At 43.0% G+C, this 24,654-nt stretch overlaps 1 protein-coding gene across 1 annotated transcript in view; it reads left to right on the top strand.

Moving 5' to 3' along the window:
* wdr27 (WD repeat domain 27) overlaps window positions 1-24,654 on the top strand; it is a gene marked incomplete at both ends in the record, with an annotated part of 63,253 nt that overhangs the window by 18,896 nt on the left and 19,703 nt on the right. The window contains 3 exons of the mRNA XM_080849472.1: window positions 3,633-3,730; window positions 12,362-12,464; window positions 16,997-17,095. Coding sequence (XP_080705598.1) covers window positions 3,633-3,730; window positions 12,362-12,464; window positions 16,997-17,095 — 300 coding nt within the window. The remainder of the gene's footprint in view (window positions 1-3,632; window positions 3,731-12,361; window positions 12,465-16,996; window positions 17,096-24,654) is intronic.

Raw genomic sequence — 24,654 nt, 5'->3', positions numbered from 1 at the left:
GTTAAACGCCTTGAGACAATTTTATTGTGTTGGGGCTATATAAATAAAATTGAATCGAATTTTATAGTAGACCTGCCTTTTCATTCGAATGCCCACCTGCCTCTGACTGATTTTATAGTAGCAGATTATGCTGTCTTTGTTTTTTATGCATTTTTACCATGATGGAGCCTTGACTGAAAGCTCCACTAACACAGACTACAGACTCTTTCCATTCACTGAATCTGATTCCCCTTTATCTCTAGGGTATGTGCTTCCAAAGTGGTTTGGCAGGACTGGCTTACAGGGGCATATTATGAGTCAGTATGGTTGTGTGTGTGTGTGTGTGTGTGTGTGTGTGTGCGTGTGTGCGTGTGTGTGTGTGTGTGTGTGTGTGTTTGTGTGTGTGTGTGTGAAATCAGCTGGGAGAAATTAAACTTAATGGTTGCAGGTTCTACCTTCAATACAAAAGTTCTGGTTGACACACAGTGGTGTTTCTCTAACATGTTTTTATAGGATAGTGTTTGGTAGCCACATGTCCAACTATCCTTCTTTTGGTGGTGGTCTTTTGGCTGGACTTTTGAACTGTGAGTGTTTTGGCTGAAACTTCTAACTAACGACTGCTAAAAGACACAGATCAGCACAAATGAAGCGCAAGCCATTCAAAGAAACATTTTAGCCCGCCTCGCAAAATCTGCAGACCAGATTGAAACGATCGTTCCCATGCAGCTGTCTCCGCACCACTGATGGTTAATAATAAACAGGAAAGACGATTCTTGGTAGCAAATCCAGGAGCACAAACTTTCCTTATGATTCACCGCAGAGTGGAGAGAGTTGGAGAGCAGGGGTGGATATGGCTCAGAATGTAATATACTGGCATTGACACCAAATGATTAAGTCTCAAGCCCCCAGTGTTGGAGTGCCAGGCAGCGCCAGAATAGTGGGAGGAGAATGGGGATTATGGTCGGGCAGACGATGAGCAGAGAGGCCCATCAACCCATCTCCAGCACTTGGAAGACCTACAGACCTGGAAAAAGCAGCGCAGGCATTACGTTACGTAAGACGTTAAGCAACGGAGTCTTCTTTTCGGAGTGGGGTTGATGGGGTGATCATGACATGAGTGGGACCCGTCTCTGGTGTGAAGACGCTCGGCCGATGGCGGCGGCAGACGCGTAAGCAAAAGTTTCCGTGACGGCCGTGACAAGCGGTCCCCTCCGGCATCGTTCATCTTGCGGAGTGTCTGGATACAAATCCCATGTGCAGCCAGATTAAGACTGACATGACAAATTAGTGGCTGAGGATCTGAATCATATCATGTGTTGCGTAATTCCTACTGCACTCCAGCTGTGCCTGGGGATGCTTACGGGTGTACCATCCACTCACTGAAAGGGTGCCACAGTGCTTCTTCAGTGCAGTTCTTCGGCTTGAATTGTATTTAACTTGCTGAGTCATTGTTTGCCAACAATGAAGTCGCTTTCCTTTATGTCATGCAAATGATGACAATCCACATAATAGTTAATAGTTCCATTTAAAAGGATTTAATATGAATGCCATACCTCCACTGCTTACATGTAGTCTCTGCAAAGCCTTATTACGTCCCCATTTTGTAAACATTGAAGAGACAAAGGAATTCGAAAACCTGTGTGTGTTGTGTTATATAGTCTATTGTATGGATGAAATAGAATATAGGACTCTCCTACAATGAATGGAAAATAATTGGAAAATTTGAAACTTTTTTCTATGTAAGGTTCCTGACAAAGAACACTGAACACTCATTCTGAACAAAACACTAATTCATACTCTGAACAAAATCTGAAAATTTTAATGTGGGATAATGTATTGAAGGGAGATAGGAACGATGGGCAATAAACCTGTTGACTCCTACTGCCCATACCACAACACGTGACTTACTTTCACATTCAGGTATTTGAGCTCATGTCTGTTTTAACACCAGTACTCCCTCCCCCTCCCATCCCCTCCCCTCCCCTCAGCTCAACTCCAGTCCAAGCCTCCGACACAGAGGGACCTGGATCAACAGTTTAAACCACTTTTACAAGGGCCGGATTAAGTGCTTTGGGGTGGAGCGGGCCTGGCTTGGGTGCAGACGCACTCTCCCACACTGTCCCCTTGTCTCTGCTTGTGCGAAGACGGCTCCCCGTCACGCCATACATTGTGTGCCATGCTTAGAGAGGCTGCTACAGGGTGTTGACTCAAGCCCAGGGCGCTGTGTCAATGAGAGGGGTCATGCAGCTTGGGTCCTGTGGAGATGAGGGGCCATGGGGGATAAACGTCTGATGACCAGTGGGAATTCCTGCGTCTTGTTCGTGAAAAGACAGACGTCACGCCTCCTCCCCCAGTTCTTTTGCATCCCTCCATTTTGCCTCTCTTTCCTCTCTTTCTCTTTCCTCTCTTTTTCCCCCCAATCTCATCAGATAGAGCTAGTGTTTTTGCACATATCTGGTAGTCCTCCAAATGTTTTCCTTTGTCTTCATCTGATCGTTTACTACTTGCTTCCGTGCTTCAGTTCTGCCCAAAAACATTCACTCAGAAACATCCCATCGTCCCTTTAAAACGTAGGTACTGCCCCCCCTTCCTCTCTTCACTTCTCTTCCTAGTGTCATCCCTCACTACCCTTCTCCTGTTCCCTCTTCTCCCTCTGTCTTTCTCCTCATCTGTCTTCACCTCTGCTTTACCCAAAGCATCCCCAGAATAATCCTGCCTGCCCTCTTCCTCTTCCTCATCGTCTCCAATCGCTCCTCTCTTCTGCCCCCCCCTCCACCGTCCACATACAACTTTCCATCCTATGAAAGGCAAAAGAAGTAACAAAGAAAAAAAAAATCTGGAAATTGTCAGTGCTGTGTGCTGTCGGGAGAAGTGGAGCTGGAGTGGTGGTCCAAGGCACATTTTCCCAGACTTACTGGAAACCTCCCTCAAGACTCCCACCCCTGGCCCCCACACCACCGCTGATCATCAAACATTTTCAGATAGAATTGGAAGCCGTATATTCTGTGTGCTGCAAGAAGAAGACATCCTGCAAGTGAAAACTCTGTCTTTGCCCTCTGTTGTCAGGGCGAAAAGGAAATCTGTTGCCTGTGATCTTTTGATTTGCTTTGCCAGAGTTGTGGCAAGATGGAAGAGAATGACAAATGTGTTTCCACTGTGCTGACTGTTGGTGTTGGATGGTTACAGTGGAAACTTTTCACGCTGTTAAGGTCACCTCCATACCGTTTTCATTCTCACCTCACCCCCCTCCACATGCCACTCAGGTGCTAGGAAACACCTGAACATCACTGATGGAAGAGCTGGAGAGGGAGAGAGTGCAGTGTACCAGTTTGATTTCTGAACCAAATTTAATAATACAGTTCATAATAAGTCATGCGTGATTATGAATTCCTGAACCAAGCAAGGCTCTAGCAGTGCCAAGATTGTTGCCAATGTTCTATTTCAGGCAGTAAAAGCACTGATAAATATTTGTGATAAGTGGTCACTTTATGTCTTGAAAGTGTCACTAAGTAAACAGACCTAATTTCATGCTGCTTTTTGTTATCGTTTAGAGTGATTTTGAGGTTCATGGAAATGTTAAAAAGATAAATCTTAGCCAGTTCCAGTCACTAACTGAACTAACTCAAGTGTGGCTTTTGTCAATGAACTTGCAGGGTTCCATGTACAGTGCACAGGCCCAGGACTCCTACAACCTTTTCCTGACGAGTGCAATCACAGATGGCATTAAACTGTGGGATCTACGCACATCAAGGTTGGTCCCATGTATCTCCGTTTGTACTGGCTTCCGTGGCTACCACATACTGTATTAAAGTGATGCTCCAACCAAAATATGAAAATATCCCAATATGCCAGATAGAAATTAGGTCAGGAATCAAGAAGGACTAGAGTAGTTTAATCAATGTTATTGTTTGGAAGTAAAGGGGGATATAATTAGAACAGAACACTTTATACACTCACATAATCTCTTACCTCTTACTCCTAATCAGATTTCAGTGTCTATGAAAAGACAGTGAATTGGCTTGGCCTGATGTTCATTACAGAAGTCATTCCATAAATGCATTACTCTGCAGCAGTGACTTGACAGCATCATGCACTCTGTACCTCGCTCAGTGAGAGGTGAAATGGCAAGTTGCATAAAACTGTGATGTCCTCTGTAGTTCGGCTCACAGCATAGGTGCATATGTTCACCCAGCATGCGCATGTGAACTCACGCATGCTCGCCTTAACCCGCCGTCATTGGCCCCGGCATTCACACTCTAACCCAAGTTTCAACTCTGCGGCTACAAGGGAAATGTGGTGCAGGCTCCGCCAATCCACAAGCAGTGCTGAGGATATTTATAAATCACCTGAAAGTTGATGGTTTCTCTGGGGAGAAATAGATTTATCCTGTGTATAAGCTGAACTCGTACCATGCTTTTTTTCCTGTTATACTGCTGTTTCGAGATGTGACTTCTTGTGTGGACAAAGAGGCCGTGAGCAGTTGAAATTACAAAGCAGAGCAAAAGCAGGGAATACATATAGTGCTACTTTAACACATATGTTGTCATCTGTATCATACGGGACATTGTTGAGTAGACATTTTGGAAATACATTCTTTGCATAAACTCTGTTGTGTTTACCTTAATATGGGTGATTTTTGATTTCATGCTACATCCTTGGAGCTCTGTGAGTGTCTGAGGTCAGTGGGTAGAAATGGGTCATGTTAGTGCCAGCAGACAGCTACACCCACTCAGACAGTCTGAGAATCTAACACTTCCTTTACCATGGGAAATAACTCTGTGGAACTCACTGTTGATTTTACTTCAACAGAATCATTTATTATTGATTTGGCCAACAGCCTTCCAGCCCTAAAGCAGCTATATAAACAGCTACAGTATGCCAGTGACGTTATTTGGATGGTCCCTTATAGACTGTCAACAGATGCTCAGATTATAAACAAACTAGCTGTTGAAACTGATAACTACAGCGTATGGTGAAGGCTAGGGTTAGACGTTGGGGTTGGTTAAGGTGATGTTTAGTGAACAATTAGAAAGACTAAACTTGAATTTCAACAAACAATCTGTGAAGTCTCCGCAGGAGGACTATCCAAATAAAGTGTTACCAGTATGTCTGTGTATGGTCCTCTGTAACCACTTTAGAATCACTTGTCTATCTATGCCTAAGTACGTCTTTCTTCTGTTTGATTGTTGACACCAAGATCTGTAAAAATGCTTTAAAAAGACAGGGCCATATTTAGCCTGTGACCAGCTGCAGAGGGTCCACAACATGCCCTTTGCAGAGAGCCCGTGAGACTTCTCACACTTTCCGACCACAGACACGGAGGCTCTTGGCAGGCTGGACTTCCACTTTGCTCTCACTGGGTGCACGCTGGTTGTGCCGTCTCGTGTGGATGTGGGGCTGAAAGGCAGCTGCAGGGCTATTATTTGCCTGCCTAGCTAAGTCAGATGGTTAGCAGTAAAGCGTCATGCTCTGTAACTGTGAAGCCCTCAATACCAGACGCAACACCTCTGTATCTAGAGACGAAGTGCGTGCGTGCGTGCGTGCGTGCGTGTTTGTTTGTATATAGATCATATAAGGAATTTTAAAATGATCAGCCTTTAGTTTGCAACTACCAACCATTCAGCTAGCAACCGCAAAGTGATGCATTCAAGTCTTAATAATTTTATCAGAACTTACTTCTGAATGTCTGACTGTGTACATATACGTATGTGTATCTTAACATGAGTGTCAATTTACAGATCTTCTTTTACGCAGTTGATCACAAAGACTGTTCTTAGTCTTTTTTGATGTAATAAATCTCACTGATATGTCATCAGTTAACCCAAATTAATTTATCACAAAGACTGTTCTTAGTCTGTTTTGATGTTATAAATCTCACTGATATCCCATCAGTTGACCCACATTCATTGCATGATCTCCATATTTGTACCATCCTTGATGATTTGTGGAAATGGACCATCGTAAACAGAAGGAGACACTTGCTCATTACTCAAGCAAAAATTTGAGATATAAACCGCGTAATGGGATCCCTTACTAAGATAATAATGGAGAGCTTATTTTGTTCCATTCGAAGCTGAATGAGACGATCATCCCTCTCCTAAATCTCCATGTAAGGCTGTTCAGCCGATTGGGAGATAAACTGAACTCTCAACGCCAATGCATATTTTTGGGCCTCCTGGCTTGTACCGCGGAAGTGTAAATCATATTTTGCTCTATTATGTCTGGGACAGGTTTTCCGCTCAGATGTTTGAGGCCCAGATGTTGTTGAAACACACTCCATCCTCCATCCCCCGATAAATATTTACGAACCATTTCCAGATTGGAAGTCAGTTCCCGCACGGTGGCTTATCATTTAGTTTCACGAGCAGGCTATGACTCTTCTTTGAACAGAGCCAACAAGCTAGATCTCATAGTCTAGACAGGTAATGGAAATATAACTGAGATTCAAAAACTAGGAGTAAAAACACATTGCGTTAGTAATCTTGAGCATACAGGTATACTAGTTGTAAGGAGTGGTGTAAATGGAGTTTTGTTTAAAAACATTATGACCATTTTAGTAGATTTTGTAATCTATCTCTTTTCCTCTGGGCTGTAACAGAACGTTGATGTGTAGCACTTGAAAATGTTCCAGCTTCCGCAGGTGTCATTCAAAATAAAGAGACAAGGCAAACCAACAGAACATTATATCCTGGACCTGTTCAGAACTACAGGGCGGCCAACACATGCTTGCCAGACCAAGAAGAGCAAACAGACTGTGCTCCAAACTCAGTAGACAAGTACTGGGATTCATTATGGAGTAGTCGTGCGATCACCTCATCCAAACCATTTCAACTGGTTAGTCACAAAGGGTGAGCCAACTTTGGAGCAGAACACCACAAGCCTAGCAGCTCTGTGGATCTTGGACGCCAGCGGTGAGTGCTGGCAGTAGACCTGGAAGCAGACGCTGAGGCTGGTCTCCACCACCATCACTTCCTCTGCGATAGGAGTAGAAGGAGCACCAGGCTCTCATGGTGTTTCTGCTGCCCTCGCCCCTCCCCCCTCTCCCCCAGCACCGGATGATTCGTCTCTGTAATCAATAACGTTACTGGTATCTCGTTTTGGGTGTGACATAAACACTGAAGGAATGCTAGAAAACAGGCACAGCAGTGCATTGTCATCATAATCTGGCTTTGGCTTTGGTGAGCGATGAAGTCCAGAGTTCAATCAGACCCTGAAAAGCAAAACAGCAGCGCTGTTGCCTCTCAGTGCTGTTTCCCATCATCACATCATGTCAGAGGTTCATTCAAATTTGTTGTTTGTGGCATGAGGCATGAGAGGATTTTGGAGAATGTTGAGTTGTATGTGTGATTGATTGGCATTCTTTTAATACCTCTTAATCCTTTAATTACCATGGGATGGATGGTTTGGGTGGCATTAACATTAAGTTGCTTTTACTCCTTTATTTACCATGGGATGGATGACTTGGGCAACACTTTATTTGTCTCTAAAATGTGAGACATGTTGCTAATATTCAATTTCCACTTGAGTAAAAAAAAAGCCAAGTGGAAATTGGTTGCATAGTACAGTATGTCTTGTTGCTATGATACTCTATACTTAGTTAGCTGGGTAGCTAGCTCCCTGCCATAACATAGACAGGTAGCTAAACAACAACCCTTTGTTACAAAAAATGTCACCTCACAAAAGTTTAAAATATTTTGTAACTTCCAGCGCCAGGTGCCAAGGCGGGTTGCAACGGTTTATCTTTGCCGTAGTCACTTTGTTCCATAAGGAACCAATTGAGATCAAGCGGATGTTGCTGAGAAATGCACCTCAACGTGAACCACACGCAAACCTGTCTCCCCAGCTTATCCCTCCATTCTCCTCCCTTCTCTTCTCTTCTCTCCTGTCCTTTGCACGCTTTAGGTTTTCTGGCTTTAGACCCCCGAATTCAGATTGATGGGGCTATTCAATGACTAGGCCTACTTCATACATTGCTCTGATCCTAGCAGGTAAAACTGAATATCTCTGCTGCTGAGTTCTGCTGTTCGTTTTCATTTTGTATCACTCTGCTTATAATTATTCTGTTTCATAAAAGACAAGAAAAAAGGCAAAACAAATGAGGGCAGAAAAAGCTCCTGGGGTTGACCAGCCGAAGTATGATAGTCCTCAGGGTGGCCTCTACATTGTTTGTCTCTTCTTGCGTGTGTGATTAAAATACCCAGGAAATAAGGGGGCATTTAAAAATAATTGTGTTTATCCCTTATTGGTAGTTTTATGTATTCCATTATCTAATGAGAAGCAGGCTAGTCCTGGAGTCAGAGTGTAAATGGATGCACAAGAGGAAGAACAGTGCTTAGCCTGACGATGAGAATGGGACCGCATGTGCTGTGGGCTCTCTCACACATGGAGGGGGTTGTTTCTCTGTCTAATCACATAATCTTTACATTAATTTACATTCACAACAACTCCCTATATGTCTAGCTGAGTTAAAGCCATCTAAGGTAGCCTATGTTTTCCTTCCTTGGGTAAAGGGGAAATGGTTTGGCAGTATCGAGCAGCATCATTAAAAAACTTAATTTGTTGTGTTATTTTGCTGGTCCATAAAGATTGATGATATAATGCCTGCCTGGCAGAATGCTGGCCACACTGTGTATTGAGTTAATTTTGTGAGGACATACCCATTGTGCAAGCCTGCTAATGGGGTAACAATCTCATTAGACACAAATCCCTGCTTTATTGCTGTGTTAAGATGGGTTAAATACTCGGGTTAATGGCCCCTCTGTGTCCTTTAAAATATGGCTGATTGAAACGTGCTTCTGTAGAGGTGCACTCCAGTCTGGAACATCCACAGGATAGTCCGTTCAGCTCTGTGGCTGGGTTACTGCTTCAGTCTTTTGACTCTGTGGGCCCTTTTTCCCTCTGAAAAGCTTGTTGTCTGACTCTCCCCTTTGCTCTCTGTTTCTCTCTCTCTCACACACACAGACACACACACACACACACACACACACACAAACACACACACATTTACACACACAGATGCATACACTGACCATAAATGGCAGACTTATAACTGCCAGTGTGTACTTTGTGTTTTGTGGTATCTTGTATTTGCCATTCGGTTACAGTCGTCTGTGCCAAATCGCCCACAAGAGTGACCAGCGTTTGTTCTTCTCGGCAATCTTTTGTGCCAACACACGTCAGTGAGTGTCCATTTGTGGCCTTGCAACATTCTCGTGCAATGACACATCCCTCCCACAAAGCCTTTCCCTTGACCAACACTCGATGCCCGGTAGGGGAGCTTGTGCGTGACGCTCTTCACATTCCCTGTTCTCCCCTCTACATCAGATTCTCAGATAGCTAAGGTGAGAGAGCACATATTTGGTCAGGATTTCTGCTGAGCTCAGTAAGATCCATCAGTCTAGTCATCAGTACTTTCTTTCATCCTCCTCTCTCTGTCTCTCTTTCTCTCTCTCTCTCTCTCTCTAGAGTAGCCCCTACACTGTTGATTTAAATGAAAGGTTCCATGCAACTCGGCAGTGGAGTGCCTTATTATTTTTGTTGAAAGTCAAGGGGAAAGGGGCCCCCTGCTCTGCACTGCACTGGCAAAATGATGATCTCTTATTACAGTTATTCCAGCGAATGCACGGGAGTGGCTGGATGGAAGAAAAAGGATATGCACAGTCATTTCAGGTCGAAACGCATATTCACATGGAAAAATAGGCTAATGGGAAAAACATTTATCGTTATACTTTTTTAATATTTATGAGGTTGCTTTAGACAGTTAGCTTGATAACCACTCTGCCACAAGTGTGCAAGCACAGTGATTTTTTTCCAAATTTGCTCCACTCCTTGCACTGGTGGACAGCGGCAGGGTGCATCCCATCAACCCCGTGTCAGCACTCCCCGTTAGGGGAGAACCCCTGTGTGACTGGATCACATGCGTTCCCTCTCACAGCCAAAATAGTGTCTCCTCAGGCTGACCTAGATAGCGGGATGGGTCCTCTGTCTGCCTGATGTTTGAGGCTAATTGAGCTTGGCATTTCTCCCCACTGGCTCTGAGAGGCTCCTAGTGTGTGTGTTTGTGTGTGGAGTTTAGAGCTGGGCACTGATGTTGGACGGCTTGTTTTTCACACGCCTTTGGGTCGAGGATCAAAGCCGAGGCCTTGACTTTTCCCCCAGTGGTGTCATTTCTGTTTGCCTTGTGCGTCCCCCGAGTGGGACCCTGCCAGGTTTACAGTTTTTTTTCTGAATGCTTAAACTCTAACAGTCACTTTAGAGATGGTCCAAATTATAGCCTCTAAGTCAGCATCGGCCTTGCATCTGCCTTGCATGGTTCAGGATGATTTTAAACAGTAGATGGCGTGTTGAGCCAATTTCAACCTTTTAAATGCCAATTTTTTATGAAAATGCCATTAGTGTTAATAGTTACACCAACATTGATGTGTTTCAATAAGTTTACAGCAGAAAAAAACGAAACAACGCTACACTTACACTTTAACACTTAGCCAATTAATTTACCAAGTGTGCCACGCTGAATGCACGCTTCTGCTTTACATTAAGGTTGCAATTTTATAACACACTTGCAAAACGTGCAACTTTGGTCTCTTTATTGCTACACTATTTTGCCAAATGCCTTTCCACAGTGACACATGTGAAAACACTTTTAGATAATTACAAATCACTTACAGATTTCACTTACTAATCAGGCCATATAAATAGGCCATAGGTAAACATTTGGTTTGGACAACAATGGAGGCTAACATTGAACAGAGGGGTTAGAACTACAGGAGGACGAGGAGGTGAAGAAGGAAGAGGAGAAGGAGGAGGAAGAGTTGAAGTAGGCCGGGGAGAGGAAGAAGACGGGGAAGAAAGGAAGAAGAAGAAACAGAACGACTGTGGTTGGCCATGTTGTCATCCATGAGATGAATACAAAGGAAGCTGGGCAAGGGTTCAACTAAATATTAGCCACTATAAGTGGTGTAGTCTTACCGGTACAGTTATGAGCACTTACATGTACTTTCACTAAAACCATTTGGTGGAAGAGGTCAGCTGTTTACCCCAGAGCAGGAGACCTACATTGTACATATGGTCATTGCAAATAACTGCATCGGACTCAGAGAACTGCAGGAGCACATAATGGGGGATGACACAGTTTCACCTGTTTAGCTAAAAAAAAAGGGTTCCCCCTTATTTGTATTAATAGTGTGTTATGTTCAGAATACACGTCAATACTTTTCACGTTTGGATATCTTTGTGTATGCGTGTTCACTGCATGTGTGACAAAACATTGTTAAAAAACAAAAGCCACAAGTGTATTTTATTTATACTATCAGTGCTTAGTTGGTTCTAAAGTTTTACTGGTTTGGTGTAAGGTTTTGTGGTTAGTCTGTAGAGTTTGTAAAACTAGCCTGTAGCTTCAAAGACAGTGTCAAGAATCACTGGTCTTTTGTGTGTTGTATGAGCATGTGTTTATACTGCTTTAAATGTGACTCTTAAGTTTGAAGCTGGTGGCTGGTAGAACAATAAGCAGTTGTTTGGAAAGAACTGCAAATGATTTGTGCAGATTGAGCACATTCAAAGACACAAGATAAAGATTAGAAACTTTATTTCTACTAATACCACTGACATAACCACTGCTTGTTGACACTCATAGGCTTGTTGAAAGATGAACTCTTTATAGTATCAAAGTGATCTGCCCCAGATACTGTAAAATCAGCTTGAGGTACTGTATGGTGTTGACACATTGAAGATTTACCACTTGATGCGTTGCCACAGTTCTTTGAGGCTCAGTTGGGGATAATACAAAAGACACTCTCCATAATTCTTTTGGCATCACATTAATGTTTGTGGGTTAAGTATGTCAGGTAAAAATCATGTTTGCCTTGTAATGATAAGGTCACTTGCAAAAGCAATGGTTCGTATATCTTTGGCCTTTGCCTTGTAATGATAAGGTCACGTGCAAAAGCAATGGTACGTATATCTTTGGCCATGATGACACCCCGTTTCTCTTCGGGGATTGATGTGCCTCCAAGCACCTGCATACTTGCTCTCTCTAAACGCTCATGGCTCTCACGCCATCAGCCGGACCTCACAGGGATTACAGTTTACATTCACAGCGATCATAAATGTGTGTGTATGTTTATGTGTGTGTATGTTTATATGTGTATACATTTCACATTTCATAAACATGGCATTTTATGGATTTAAGACATTAACAAAGATGTGATCTCCCTTTCACTGCTTTCGTTGGTATAAACATGAGGTATAAGCACACCTGCATTGTTCATTCCGCTCATCATAACATCATGGGAGGTTTAGGCCAACTCTGCAGGTGTGCTGACACACACACACACACACACACACACACAATCTAATCCTGTCATTCTCTTGCACTCTCCCCCAGGTGTGTTCGCAAGTATGAGGGCCATGTGAATCGCTGCCATCAGTGCACAGCGTCTTTCTCTCCTTGTGGCCGCTTTGTCGCAACCGGATCTGAAGACAACTGTGTGAGTCCCGCTCCCCTTCCATAAGATCTCACGCCTTTACATCCATCCATATCACCCTCTCCACTCGCACTTTCTCTCTTCTTTTCACTTGTCAAGCAGAATCATATTTTCACTTGCAGAAACACGTCCGTCTTGGTACCCTGGCGCAAGTTACAATATCCACACATGGACTTTTCCATATGGAAGCGGCTGACGTTGAGAGGCTAGAAGAACGGGAAAGGCGGTGGTGATGAAAGCAAGAGTGTAAGAAACGTGACTAAGGGCTCATGTTGCACTTCCGATGTTGGAATCGTGAGGATGGAAGGACTTCTTGCGATTTCAACAAATTGTTCGATGCAGCCGTAAATCATTAGGGTGTTTGATGTTTTGGAGCGTTGCCCGTGACAGATGCAAACTAATCCGCTCGGCCAGAATGAGGGGAGCCACGTTTCTCACGTCATAAATAAGGACACTGGAGGGGTTCACAGTTCAGTCGTCAGGCCAGCCTTGGCGCACCTCTCATGGAATTTCCGCCACACACCGGCATGGCGGTCACTGCTAGCTCACGAGGTTATCCTGGAGTGTTCATGTACAGAGATACTCAAAGATAGTTTAAATCAAGTCTGACATATCTGCCACGTTTATATCCTAATCAAGTCAGATTAGATGAAAACTGAACACTTTGACAGATTAGTTAAAAGCTTTGGCTCCATGTTTCCACCTGGGCTTTATTTCAGTGTTAATTACTGCTCAGTGCAAGTTAGTCCTGTTATCTGTACTCTATGCGGCAGCAGTGATTTATTTTGCCAGTGCATAGAATGCCATGCCTTAGAGCCTTCCAGTGGAGCTCTATGGCAACAACCAGCAACCAAACCAGACTCCACCTGATGAGACTCACACAAGTCTGTGCTAGATGATGTCTTGCACACAATCAGTGAAAGTTGAAATGCCGGTCAGAATGAGATTTTGAGCAGTGAAAAGGCCATGCACGCAATAACTGTCACATTTTTTCTTCCTTCATCTTGCACTCGCATTTTTTTTTTTTCATTTGTCTGTCCTTTTCCTCTGAAAGTAAACCTTATCTCTGTTGTGTCATTGACCAGCTGTTTCATATTTACTCCAGAGCTTCTCCTTGTCTTGTGTTTCGTGCCAGAGTTGTCAAAACCATTCATTCGATGGAAGAAAGCACTCAAGCCCCAATATTTTCCTGCTGTACTCATGTTGGATTGTGGACATTCTGTTTTCCCTCAGAGGAACGGACCTGAGGAGAGGCAGTACTTTCAGTCTGTGCCTCCTGAAAATCATGCAGAAGCCTCAGAAACATACTCTGGATCTACACTCATTTGTTTTCCTGATCTGAAGTGCACTGCACTGGGTTTTTCCTAGTTTGGGCACAACACGCACGGCTGGAAAGTGTTTTTCGTGCCTCAGGGCCAAGCAGTGATTGCACAGACATGTGTACGTTTGGAAAATGTGGCCTTCTGTGTTGAATGGTAAACCAGTGGTATAAGACATGGCTTCCGACGTACGCAGATTACTATAAAGAGTGCTACTGCATTCATGTATAGTCTACCAGATTGCGCTGTATGTCAATGAACACCCTGCAGGTGATCTACTACTAATACTACTACTACTTCTACTACTAGGCCTTTAAGTTCCCAGAGGAACAAAGGCCATCGACGAAGCCCCTCCATCCTCTCCTGTCTTGGGCCCTCCGCTCCAGTGGTTGCCAGGACAACCCTTCTCTCTTCATCTCCTGTTCTGTGGTTCTTCTCCAGGTGGTTCTTGGTCTGCCTCTCTTCCTCCTGCCCTGTGGGTTCCAGGTTAGGGCTTGCTTCAGGTGATCTGCTATATCATTTATTTTATAAAGTGGTACCGCACTACATGTTGGCCATGCTGGACCCTGGGCAGGAAGGAGATGAGCCGCAAACCTAAGGTGAAATTGGATATTGTTGCGCTACAGCTAAAATGTGAACGTTTCAGGAGCATATGCCATTTGGGAGAGAACTTTATGGTATGCAGTCTGTCCAACAAAAGAAACAGCTAATTAAATCAGAGATATGGCAAAAATGAGTGAAGGGTTGAAAGGAAAGTGCCTTCCATCTAAACACTTTAAAATGGGATTATTTTGACAGTGGAAAATGTTAACATGACAGGGAAAGACCTCTTTCTTCTTTCATGATACCACTCTTTGCAGTGAGTGAAACCATAAGGAAGACTATCAATATATCAATATATACATTCAATCCTCAAATTTACTATCAGGATTTTAAACACACAGTGTGTGTTTAACTTTATGTCTGTCATTACTCTGGCCGGTATTTTGCATGTGTTGAAAGAAATGTTCCATACTGCATATTCTTCAAGTTTTAATGTGTTTTAAACTTAAACTTTTAATAAATCAAGCCCTGGGATGTTGAGGAGCTTTGTGGAGGAATGTCCAAATGCATACAAATGCATCTTTATGACCTCTGCTGTGAGGAATTATTTTAATCTGCCGTCATTTAAGATTTTATTTTGTTGTTGCGACTGGTCGCATGATGCCTCTCATGAGGATAGCCGTGATTTTATAGAATAATTACAAAGTTGATGAAAAAAGCCACACTTCTGCAAACAGTAAATCTGCTCTTGTTCGGTGTGGTGGGAGCTGAGAAATCCTCAGCTGCGCGGGCCTGCCAAACCAAGCATTACCATGTTTGTCCAGTGATATGTGTGCCATGTTACCACGTCAAATGGAAGTGTGTTTTTCCAGCCAAATCCCCAGTTCCAGAGGCTCATAGAGCCAAGTGCAGGATCTTAATACTTCACTGAAGGTGTTGTTCTCGGCATGGATATCCACTGCCTCAGATTTGCTGCACAGATTCACAAATTATCAGAATAATTTAAGGGTGGGCTTTGTCATTGTCATGCTGATGAGTCCGGTGGTCTCTGGTGTGAGGCATGATGTGTGTATCTTCCATGGTGCTCTTTGACTACTGAAGTAAGCTGGGTAATGAAGCTGACAGGATCTATTCATTCTGAGACTATGAACCCTGTTGACGAAAAATGTAGCCAAAACTGGAACAGAAATTGACCAATGCGTGACTGTAGTACAACCTTTAATCTGCTTGCAACATTCTTCCATTTCATCAGCGTACTTTTTAAAGACAACCATTTATTTTTTTGGTTCTTCCTAATTACTTTTCCACCTTAAAGTTGAGATAGGCTTTACAAGACAGCCAACATGTCAGAGATTCAGACTCCTCTTTTCCCCTGCCTCTGTCGTTTGCTGCTGCATTTGGTGAAGCCAAGGGAATAACACATTAAACTTGGCAGAGGCAGGTCTTAGTGGATCCGCGCGGATAGAGTCCGCTTCCAATGCTTCTTGGAAGCCGACCGTGAGTACGGTAGTGAGCTACTCCACCGTTATTTGTGGCTGCTCCGAGAGTTTCATAAGCCAAAGGCATTTGTGCTTGTCTCAATATTTCAAAAGACAATCAGAAAGGGGGTAAAAAGACCCTGAGCTCACATTACCTTTCTGACCCCTGAAGAGGCTTCAAATTCAGATGATATGGGGCATTATTTTATGCATGGACCCTGTTGTCTTGCTGTAAAGAACAGCATTTGTGTGGTTTAGCTATGTCGGGTACATATTTCCAGAACAAATGAGGGGCTGCCTAACTGTTCCCAGACTTTCAAGCAGAAAGAGTTGTTGTTTTCATGGCGGTAGATACAGTATAATAATAAGTTTACTTCAACTATTAGTGGAAGTATATCTATGTTTTCCCTCAGTGGTTGCTTGTTTTCTGTGCAGGCCTGATTCAAACAGCAAGGGTTTCAAGCATTTTCAAGAGCTGTTGGTGGGAATACAGTGATGTTTTTCCTTGGCAGTCGCTAGTTTTCTCTGTGGGTCTTTATTTAAACAGCAAAGTGGTTTTCAAACACAGAGGGCTGGGTAGGAGAGGTGGGAAAGACCTCTGGTGCTCCACAGTGGAAGTCTCATCCGTCTCCTGACTCACGGCCCTGTTAGTTAGCCTACCGCGGCTTCCGACTATCAGTGGGACGGCCCGCTCACTCCTCTCCCCTCATTCAGGGAGCACGCTCAGTGGACTCCGCGAGAGCTCTAATAGGAAACATCTGCAGGAACTCGACCAGTCGCTGTCTGGTAACAAACATCCCAACATCTGTTTTTATCAGTGCGAGTGGCAGATGGCTCCCGTCTCTTTTTGCTCTCTTTTCCTCTCCATGCACTCGCTCCACCACTTTTCTTCTGTTTTTCTCTCTTTCTTTCAAATGTCTCTCTCATTCTCATTCACTCATGACCCTTAATTTGGAGGTTGCAGGGAAATAGTTCTGAAATGAAAGACAAGTCATCCAGTGTGCCTTTTCAACTGTTCTTTGCCCGATCAGTGTCCTTTAACATTAAATATCAGGAACACATTAGTTATTGTGGCGTTACAGCATAACAAATTATCAACGTAAAGTGGGAAAAATATAGTTACAATTCAGGCAATACAGCTTATTGCTTAACAGTCCATGTTTTCCCTTATTGCTCTACTTCCACTCTCTTGTAGGCATATGTCTATGACATCCGAAGCAGCAGCTACCTGAACAAACTTCAGAGACACACTGACACTGTCCTAAATGTTGCCTTCAATCCAGCCACACCTGAGGTAAGACACTTTCAGTACTCTTCCCTCCCGTCCCACAGTGCATTTCCCAACCCAGGCAGCCCTTAACTAAACCTCTGAGTCCTCTTTTGGTTGCTTTCTTATTGATTATGCTGTCAGGAGTGAAACATCTATCTGGTGACAGAGCCCTTTTTCCAAATGCATTTCCCAGCTCTGACACAAATACAAAGCCAGGCTGCTCAGGTTTCCTTCTTTATCTCCCGAGAGCGGACTCCTAGCTTCACCGATTTTCGGAGGCAGACTGAGTATAAAAACACACCACGCTGTGTAGCTTCCAGAGGGAAGCCCAGGATAGCTCAGTGACCAGAGCTTTCCAACCCCCCTCCAGGATCAGGGGTATCCTGCCTCCATCACGGGGTGTGTGGCTGCGTAACTTGGTAAACCACACGGTCCATTAACTCACCCCAGTGTCCGGAGGTGGCCCGGGCTCATATTTGGATGCCTGAGTAGATCCACAGAGGTCCCTCCAAGGGTTTTGGATACCCCATAAAGAGCCGCATGGAGGGGAGACGTCCAGGCCGCAGCACGAGCGGGCCCCTGCTTCCCAGCCCTTCTTCCTTGCTCACGACGAAAGCACGTGTCCGAGACTCTGTCAGAGCCCCTGGTTTATCTCTGGGGCTAGATATTACTGAACCCAAAAATCTGCTTTGTTCCTGTCTGTGTTTATTCTTTCATTATATGGTCAGTGGTGCCACGTTTTAGAAGCCCCTCGCCTCATATTGTGCTTCTATTGTTATTCTTGTAACGGAGGAAGAAAGAAGAAAAATAACATTGGAAAAACGTTATATTTTTAAAATTGAACTCAGTTATTCTTTCACTACCTACATGAGAGTAAACGCTCAAAGCTCAAAGGAATATCTGGAAGATTGAAGGGTATTTACACAACTGATGCCACAAAGGGATCAAATCTCCTCCCATGCACACTGTGTCCATATGACATGCAGGATGAGTACCTTTGGCTTTAAATGAGGCGTTTTCATCTGCAATTGTCATTAAATAAACTTTTTCAGTGGTCGACCATGGACAATATGGACAAAATGTCCCACATTATCGTGAAGGGACAGGGGAATTCAGGCGAAATTTTTAAGTGGAGTCAGGCTTGAATTTATAGCATCATAAAATGTATATTCTTCGGCGGTGCTATAGGACGTTTTTGCGAGGGAAAGCATGATTCATGCTCTGCAGCTGTGTGTGATTTATGTAACACTTCGGAATTATTGAGAGCGTTCTAGAATGTATAATTCTTTGCATAAACATGATTGGTGAGGCTGCACGAGAGGGGGTCCGTGGACTTCTCATTCAACGCCATTCCCCGAGGAAAAAGGTGTTCCGCTCCTGCAATGCCTCAAATCATGTCCATGAACTGTCCATGGGCCAACTGACTGGAGAACTGTAATAAAGTTCTCACCACTAGGAGACTTAACGGAGTCAAAATGATTAGTAGGAAATCCAGTGAAAACACCAATGTTATGATATAACATATGTCTAGTTAGCTCTGACGTTAGTTGCGTATGTTTAACAAAAGGACTCGATGAAATGCTGATCTGATGTATAGGATATCGGTTTATTATCCGCGTCAGACTTCGAGCACACGCAACACACTACGATGGAGAGAGAGAGAGAGCAGTTTAGGAGTTATTTGTCCATAGTGTAAATTTCTTCCTTGTTGGCCTAATCTTCATAGGCCACAATGCTCCTTGCTCCGTCTCTCCTCGCACGTAGCGGCTGATGTCTCTTCAAGAACTCCTTCAGCATAACATATCATGACATACTAGTTTCATCGTATTTATACAGAAAATGGGTGTGTCGGTGGTTGGGTCATGGCGTCAGGATATGAATGGGCCATTAATCAAGACGTTTCTCTGTCTGACCATCTTGATGACTGTCTTTAAGACAAAGCTAGGTCTGATTGAGTTATGGTAATCATTTCAAAACACTGAAATCTAACAGTTGGAATGCTGCTAATTTTTCATAGCTGCCTGACATGTAGCGTATGCAGCACCCACAGAGCCCGATGCATATTTTAATACATGTCTTAGGAAAAAAGTTTTGTGAGAATTAGGCCTCAATGAGGGTGTGAATTTATAGCATGTTTATTGCCTTAAAAGTCTAGTAACTCATGAAGTTGAAGCTGAACTAGTAGATCCAACAGAAAACCGCAAAGGTAAATGGTGCATTCATTAAGGGTGCATTTCTCCCATGTCAAAAGCTTTCAGCTACGCACAACGATTTTGACCTTTAACCCAGCATCCACTTGTGGACAATCGACTTTCAACAATCAACTATGGTAACCATTCTCATTCTTTGCCGTTCCTCATCCAAATCATTAGTGCTCTGTCTGTTCCCATAAGTGCTCTGTCTGTTCCTGCATCTGGGTTGTTTCAGAGGGTGGCTGTTGTGATGGACATATCCCAGTCATAGTGTCAAGCTGTTTGATGACTGGATCAATATTGAGCGTTTAACAATAGGCTGCAAAGCATGCTCTAAAGCTGGGACATTGGAACATGCATTTTTATTTACCTTTTCCTCAACAGTGCTTTTTAAGTCCTGAATCTCCAAAATAGGCCCAGCCCACGTCAAGGGCGTCAGTTTGTTTTTAGAAGTGGTGGGGACAATAACCATAAGCTTGAGTGTGGTTTGAAAAGTGCTGGGTACCCTTATGTAAGCTATTCATCCATTCAACGTTGCATTACAATATGCTATATAGTGTATTGTCAGGTGTTGAAAATCCCATTCGAACAATAAAAGCTGAAAACCACAGATTGTGTTTTGGCTTGTTTTGCAAAACGGCGTTGAAAACACCAGGCCAGGGTATTGGCTCGGGATATGTAATAATAATACACATAGGACAAATAACAGTATTGGTAACTTAACACTTCTCTTGACATCATCAACAAAGTTTACCAGACGAAAAATGTCAGATTCTAAAGGGTGTACGAAATAAAACGAGGTACTGAGCATCAGCCAGCGGCGTAACAATTACTTGACTTCCCCCTTACCGTCGTATAATCATCAGAAACAATTACAATGTATTTCAGCGAGACGCAGGCTAATGTACTTATGATGTACAATACACATTAAGGGTTGCTACAATATGATGTCATGAAAACACCAATGAACACAGTATTTCATCGATCAAACTGATTTTGGAGAAACAGTGTAAAAATGAGCAGTAGACAACACTTGGGGAAACATTAATACAACTTCTTCAGGGGGTTATCAAAAATTATTGTGAATTACGAACATTTACATGGATTTATGGGAACAGCCGCTCGACAGCGCCTGCTGCAACAAAACAAACTTCCTCCAACAATATCTTATTCTTTTAACGACATTGAAGCGAAAAAATACATTTGAAGTAGCATTAGGCGTATTATAAAACCTAACATGCATGACGTTTAGAATGGCATTCTACGGTAAGAAACAATAGCAGAGCCATGCCCACCTCGCCAAAGGCTGATGTAACCAAGTGGTTATCCACAATCTGAGCTTTTGCTATTTGTTGCACTCATGACTGCTGAGAGATCGCTGCTTGAAAAGCAGGATGTGAACTATAGGAGTTGACAGTATATCAGACAGTAAACGCTATGTGACTAGCCTACCCTGGTGGGCCTTATTTCCGTTGGGCTGGGGGTCAGAGACGTAGTGTTCTCCTGAACTCTCTTCGCCACAAATCCAAATGAAGATAATTTTGGCAGTTTTGCCACCCTTTCATCCTGCTCGTTGCGTTCATGCCGCTTCCTACAGACACTTTTGAGTTTGAAGGGCATGGGGGAGCCTACTTATCGCTTTCTCAACATGCAATGCAACACAACACAGGGTGGGAAACAATCGCAACAATTGTGGGTGGGCTATAGAATCTTTGAAAACAAAATAACCCAGACACCCTTGCGATTGTTCGATGGCAGTATTACTTAATAAAAACGAGACCTGTTTCATCCAGCAAAAGCCAAATGAGGCTAAATTAATTATTTGCTGTTGTCAAGACTGACTATTGTTAAAATGGTTATTGGGCAAGTGATGGCTCATAATTATGAATAACTGTCACCGTAATTGAGAAATGTTTGCGAATTGATTGGGTTGGATCATATGCAAGACCTACATTAGACGATTTCGGTTGAGTATGTGGGGATTTTTTTGGCCGCAATTAGTTTGCACATTTTTAAAAGTGGTGGGGACAAAATTCAAATTAAGAATAGTGGTGGGGACAAAATTCAAATTAAGAATAGTGGTGGGGACATGTCCCCCCCGTCCCCCCCGTAACTGACGCCTATGGCCCACGTGCTGTTTGGCTCAGGGATTAAAATTAACGTCGTCCCGTCGCCCCGGGCCGTATTCAATTGTCATTGGGACGATAAACAATTTAATTTGGGACGACGTCGGGACGACAAGAATTTCAGCCCGCTTTTTATTGCACTTGCAACTCATTTAAACGGAAAAGAAACGCAATTTCAATGTCCTTGAATGAAGACATTAGACACTGACAATAAATCTGACTTGACTTGAAATGGACCCGCGCCTCACGTTTGTGTTCTATTAGTGACAACAGTGGCGGTCCGTGCATTTCACGACTAGGCCTTCAGTGATGTCCTACACGATGTTAAACTGAGTGAATCCACCTCTTAATATGCATTATGCATCAACATTATGACGCCATGGCTCTCGAACCATATATTTATACAGAAAGGCAGTATAAAAGTGAGCATTGCATCACATTAACATAGTCGAGTACAACAGACTTAATAAATATTTCCGGAGCATTTAAAATCAATACACTCGTATTAACAATGCATTAAGAGTAGTAAACTCTCAGTTATATGATCGCTTGGATATTACTGTCACAACTTAAAAATAAAAGGCGATTTTCAGGGATTAGTCTACAAAGTTTTATTCAGTCCACCGAAAGTAGCCTATGTGAGCTTTAACAAGTTTGTCCACTAAACATCGCATTGTCCCACCTGCAAAGCAGTTTCATTAAACTTCCTCTCCTCACGATATCCAGTTTTTCTTGAAAGTTCCGTCTTGAAAATGGCGTTGTAATTGTATCAAAAACTGGAATTACCAAGTTGGTGTAAACTAGTTTATTTGAGTTGGTTAGTGTAATTATATTTAGTCTTACCAATTGAAACAACTAGCATAATAAGCATTGCAACCGATGTACGTCGTTTTCACATTAGCCAACTAAACTGAGCACTGAAGCACTGCACCGGTCTGCCTCAGTATCCAATCAAAGGACGTTTACGTGTCACGTTCAATTCTGAAGGCCTCAGGGAAGATTTCTATTCTCGGGGAAGATTCTTGGAGCCTGGCAACACATGATAGCTGAAATATGATTGGATGAAAGCTCTAACATAAATAAACAACGCTGAAAGCTATGAAATCAAGAGAATGGACTATGGGGAATAATTTAATACATATTTATGAAAGAAAATATTAAAATTAAATTAAATTAAAAAGGAAGTTCCTTCCTGAGTGGAAAAAGACATATTCTTGTATTAAATTGGATGCAGGAATAGGAATGTCATCTCAGTTTTAAGAAATGACCCAAACCAATTGAGAGAGTTTTAATAAACAGTTTTGGATTTTAAATCTATTGCCATCTGCAGTTTTTATTCTTGTATAATCTTAATGGAATTCATTGTTTGAATTAATTTGCACCGAATTTAGTTTTTTTTTTTTTCCATAAAATTCGGGACGGTTCCGGGACGTTTTGGGACGGTTGAAAATGATTTTCGGGACGGTTCCGGGACGGTGGTGAAAAAAGTTAATTTGAATCCCTGGTTTGGCTTATTTACTTGATTGCTGGAGTTATGTGATAATGTAATAAATGCTTTCATTTACAAGGATGCTATGTGATATCAGGAATACATAAATGTTTGATAACACGTATGTCCTAGCTCCGTCTAAACAAGGGTGTGCCCAAGTTTTCTTCTATTTTAAATCAATCTTCCATGAGTCTGCCTTAATTCTGAAGTTAAGCGCTGAGTGCGTATGGGAGAATACACGTAACAGATATCAGTGCCATAGACCACCAGCCTCTCATCGCAGAGCACCAAAACCAGCCCTAACGCTGTGAACCCACCCTCTTTTGACAGTTGCTTTGAAAGTATCTCTTACCTGAGGTTTTTTCCCCACATAGGTTTAAATATGTGATAGAATATGACGAAGCATCGGTTGTCAGTGTCTGGGTGTGGCTGATGCACCTCTGCCAAGATCTGTAGTGCATAGGAGATGAGCTGGAACAGAATACTTGCATGTAGTTCAGTAGGAAATAGAGATGAATGAAAATCCATGGTGCATGGACATTTTTTACAATGTAGCTATGTCATTTATTGAAATGCTTTGCTACAGGTAGCGTGAGTGAGTGAGCTTTTGCAATACAGCGGCAGTGTGGATAGCCTTATGTATACGATAGTATACGTATGTAAGTGCTTCAGATATCATTCCAATTAAGGTAAAGTCGTAAGTTACGTATGTAACTATGGATCTGTGAGACCGAGGGATGACCGTCACTACGGTCTAAAATGAAATGATCACCGTTGTTCTGCCTGTCATCGAGACATATGTCAAAAAAGTCATGTCCATGACCTCCGGAAGCAGAACGACAGTCATCGCTGATGGAGAGAGCACACAACTCCCAGACTCGACTGGCCGAACAGAGAGCCAGGAGAAAAGCAGTCTTAAGGGACAAACACTGCACGAAAAGCAAGATTATCGGGCCCGTATACGCTGTGATACAGCCGCGAATGATCACCATTCCTGGCTGATCGCGGACATTCCCCCGAAATATCCGTCTGCCGCATACTGACGGAATTTCCCGCGAAGGAACCTACGAGGGCTTAGCATTCTCACCTCCCGCTGACAGAGGTGCAAAATGCTCTTATTAGCTTATTGACTGTCAGCAGTCTAGCCACACACACCCTGCTGCAGCCATTGGTTGAAAACGACAAGGAATTGAATTAAAACGTCTTGTGATGAGACGGAATGAGATTCTGTCTATAGGTCAGCTTTCAACTGACAAAACGTATCCCCTCCCATTTACAGCTATTGCCCCATAAAAACGAAATTAAAATGTACACGATAATAATTTAATTAATATTCTGTCTTTAGGGTTTTGCTCCGGGATTATCACATTTCTTGATTCACCCTCCGTTTTCAGAGTTCTGTCTTTAGGGTTTTGATTTCGGGGATATCACGATTCTTGCTTTGCCTTTCATTTTCAGAGTTCGAGGGTAATGTACTTGCAATGTACTTTGGAGGCTGTTCCACTCATATTCCGGAGCTTCCTCTCTGTAATGTTCTTGAGATTCACTTTTGGCATGCAATTATACAGAGTCGGGCTTACTCTGATATTGAGATAGTCATTTCGCAACTTGTGACATGTTTGCCACTCGTGAATATCTATCCTGTGCCTTTTCAGGTAGATTTTGAAATCTTGCGCGAGCTTCGCGAGCTTCGAACATGCCCTCTTCAGGTATACCCAATGCTGACTGAAAAATAAGTGGGTATACTCCGTATACCTGCGTATACACTGGACTACA

The sequence above is a fragment of the Sprattus sprattus genome, assembly GCF_963457725.1.
Source record: "Sprattus sprattus genome assembly, chromosome: 12".
Lineage (NCBI taxonomy): Eukaryota > Metazoa > Chordata > Actinopteri > Clupeiformes > Clupeidae > Sprattus > Sprattus sprattus.
Note: the sequence above shows the minus strand (reverse complement) of the source record. Positions and strands in the feature narration are given on the sequence as shown.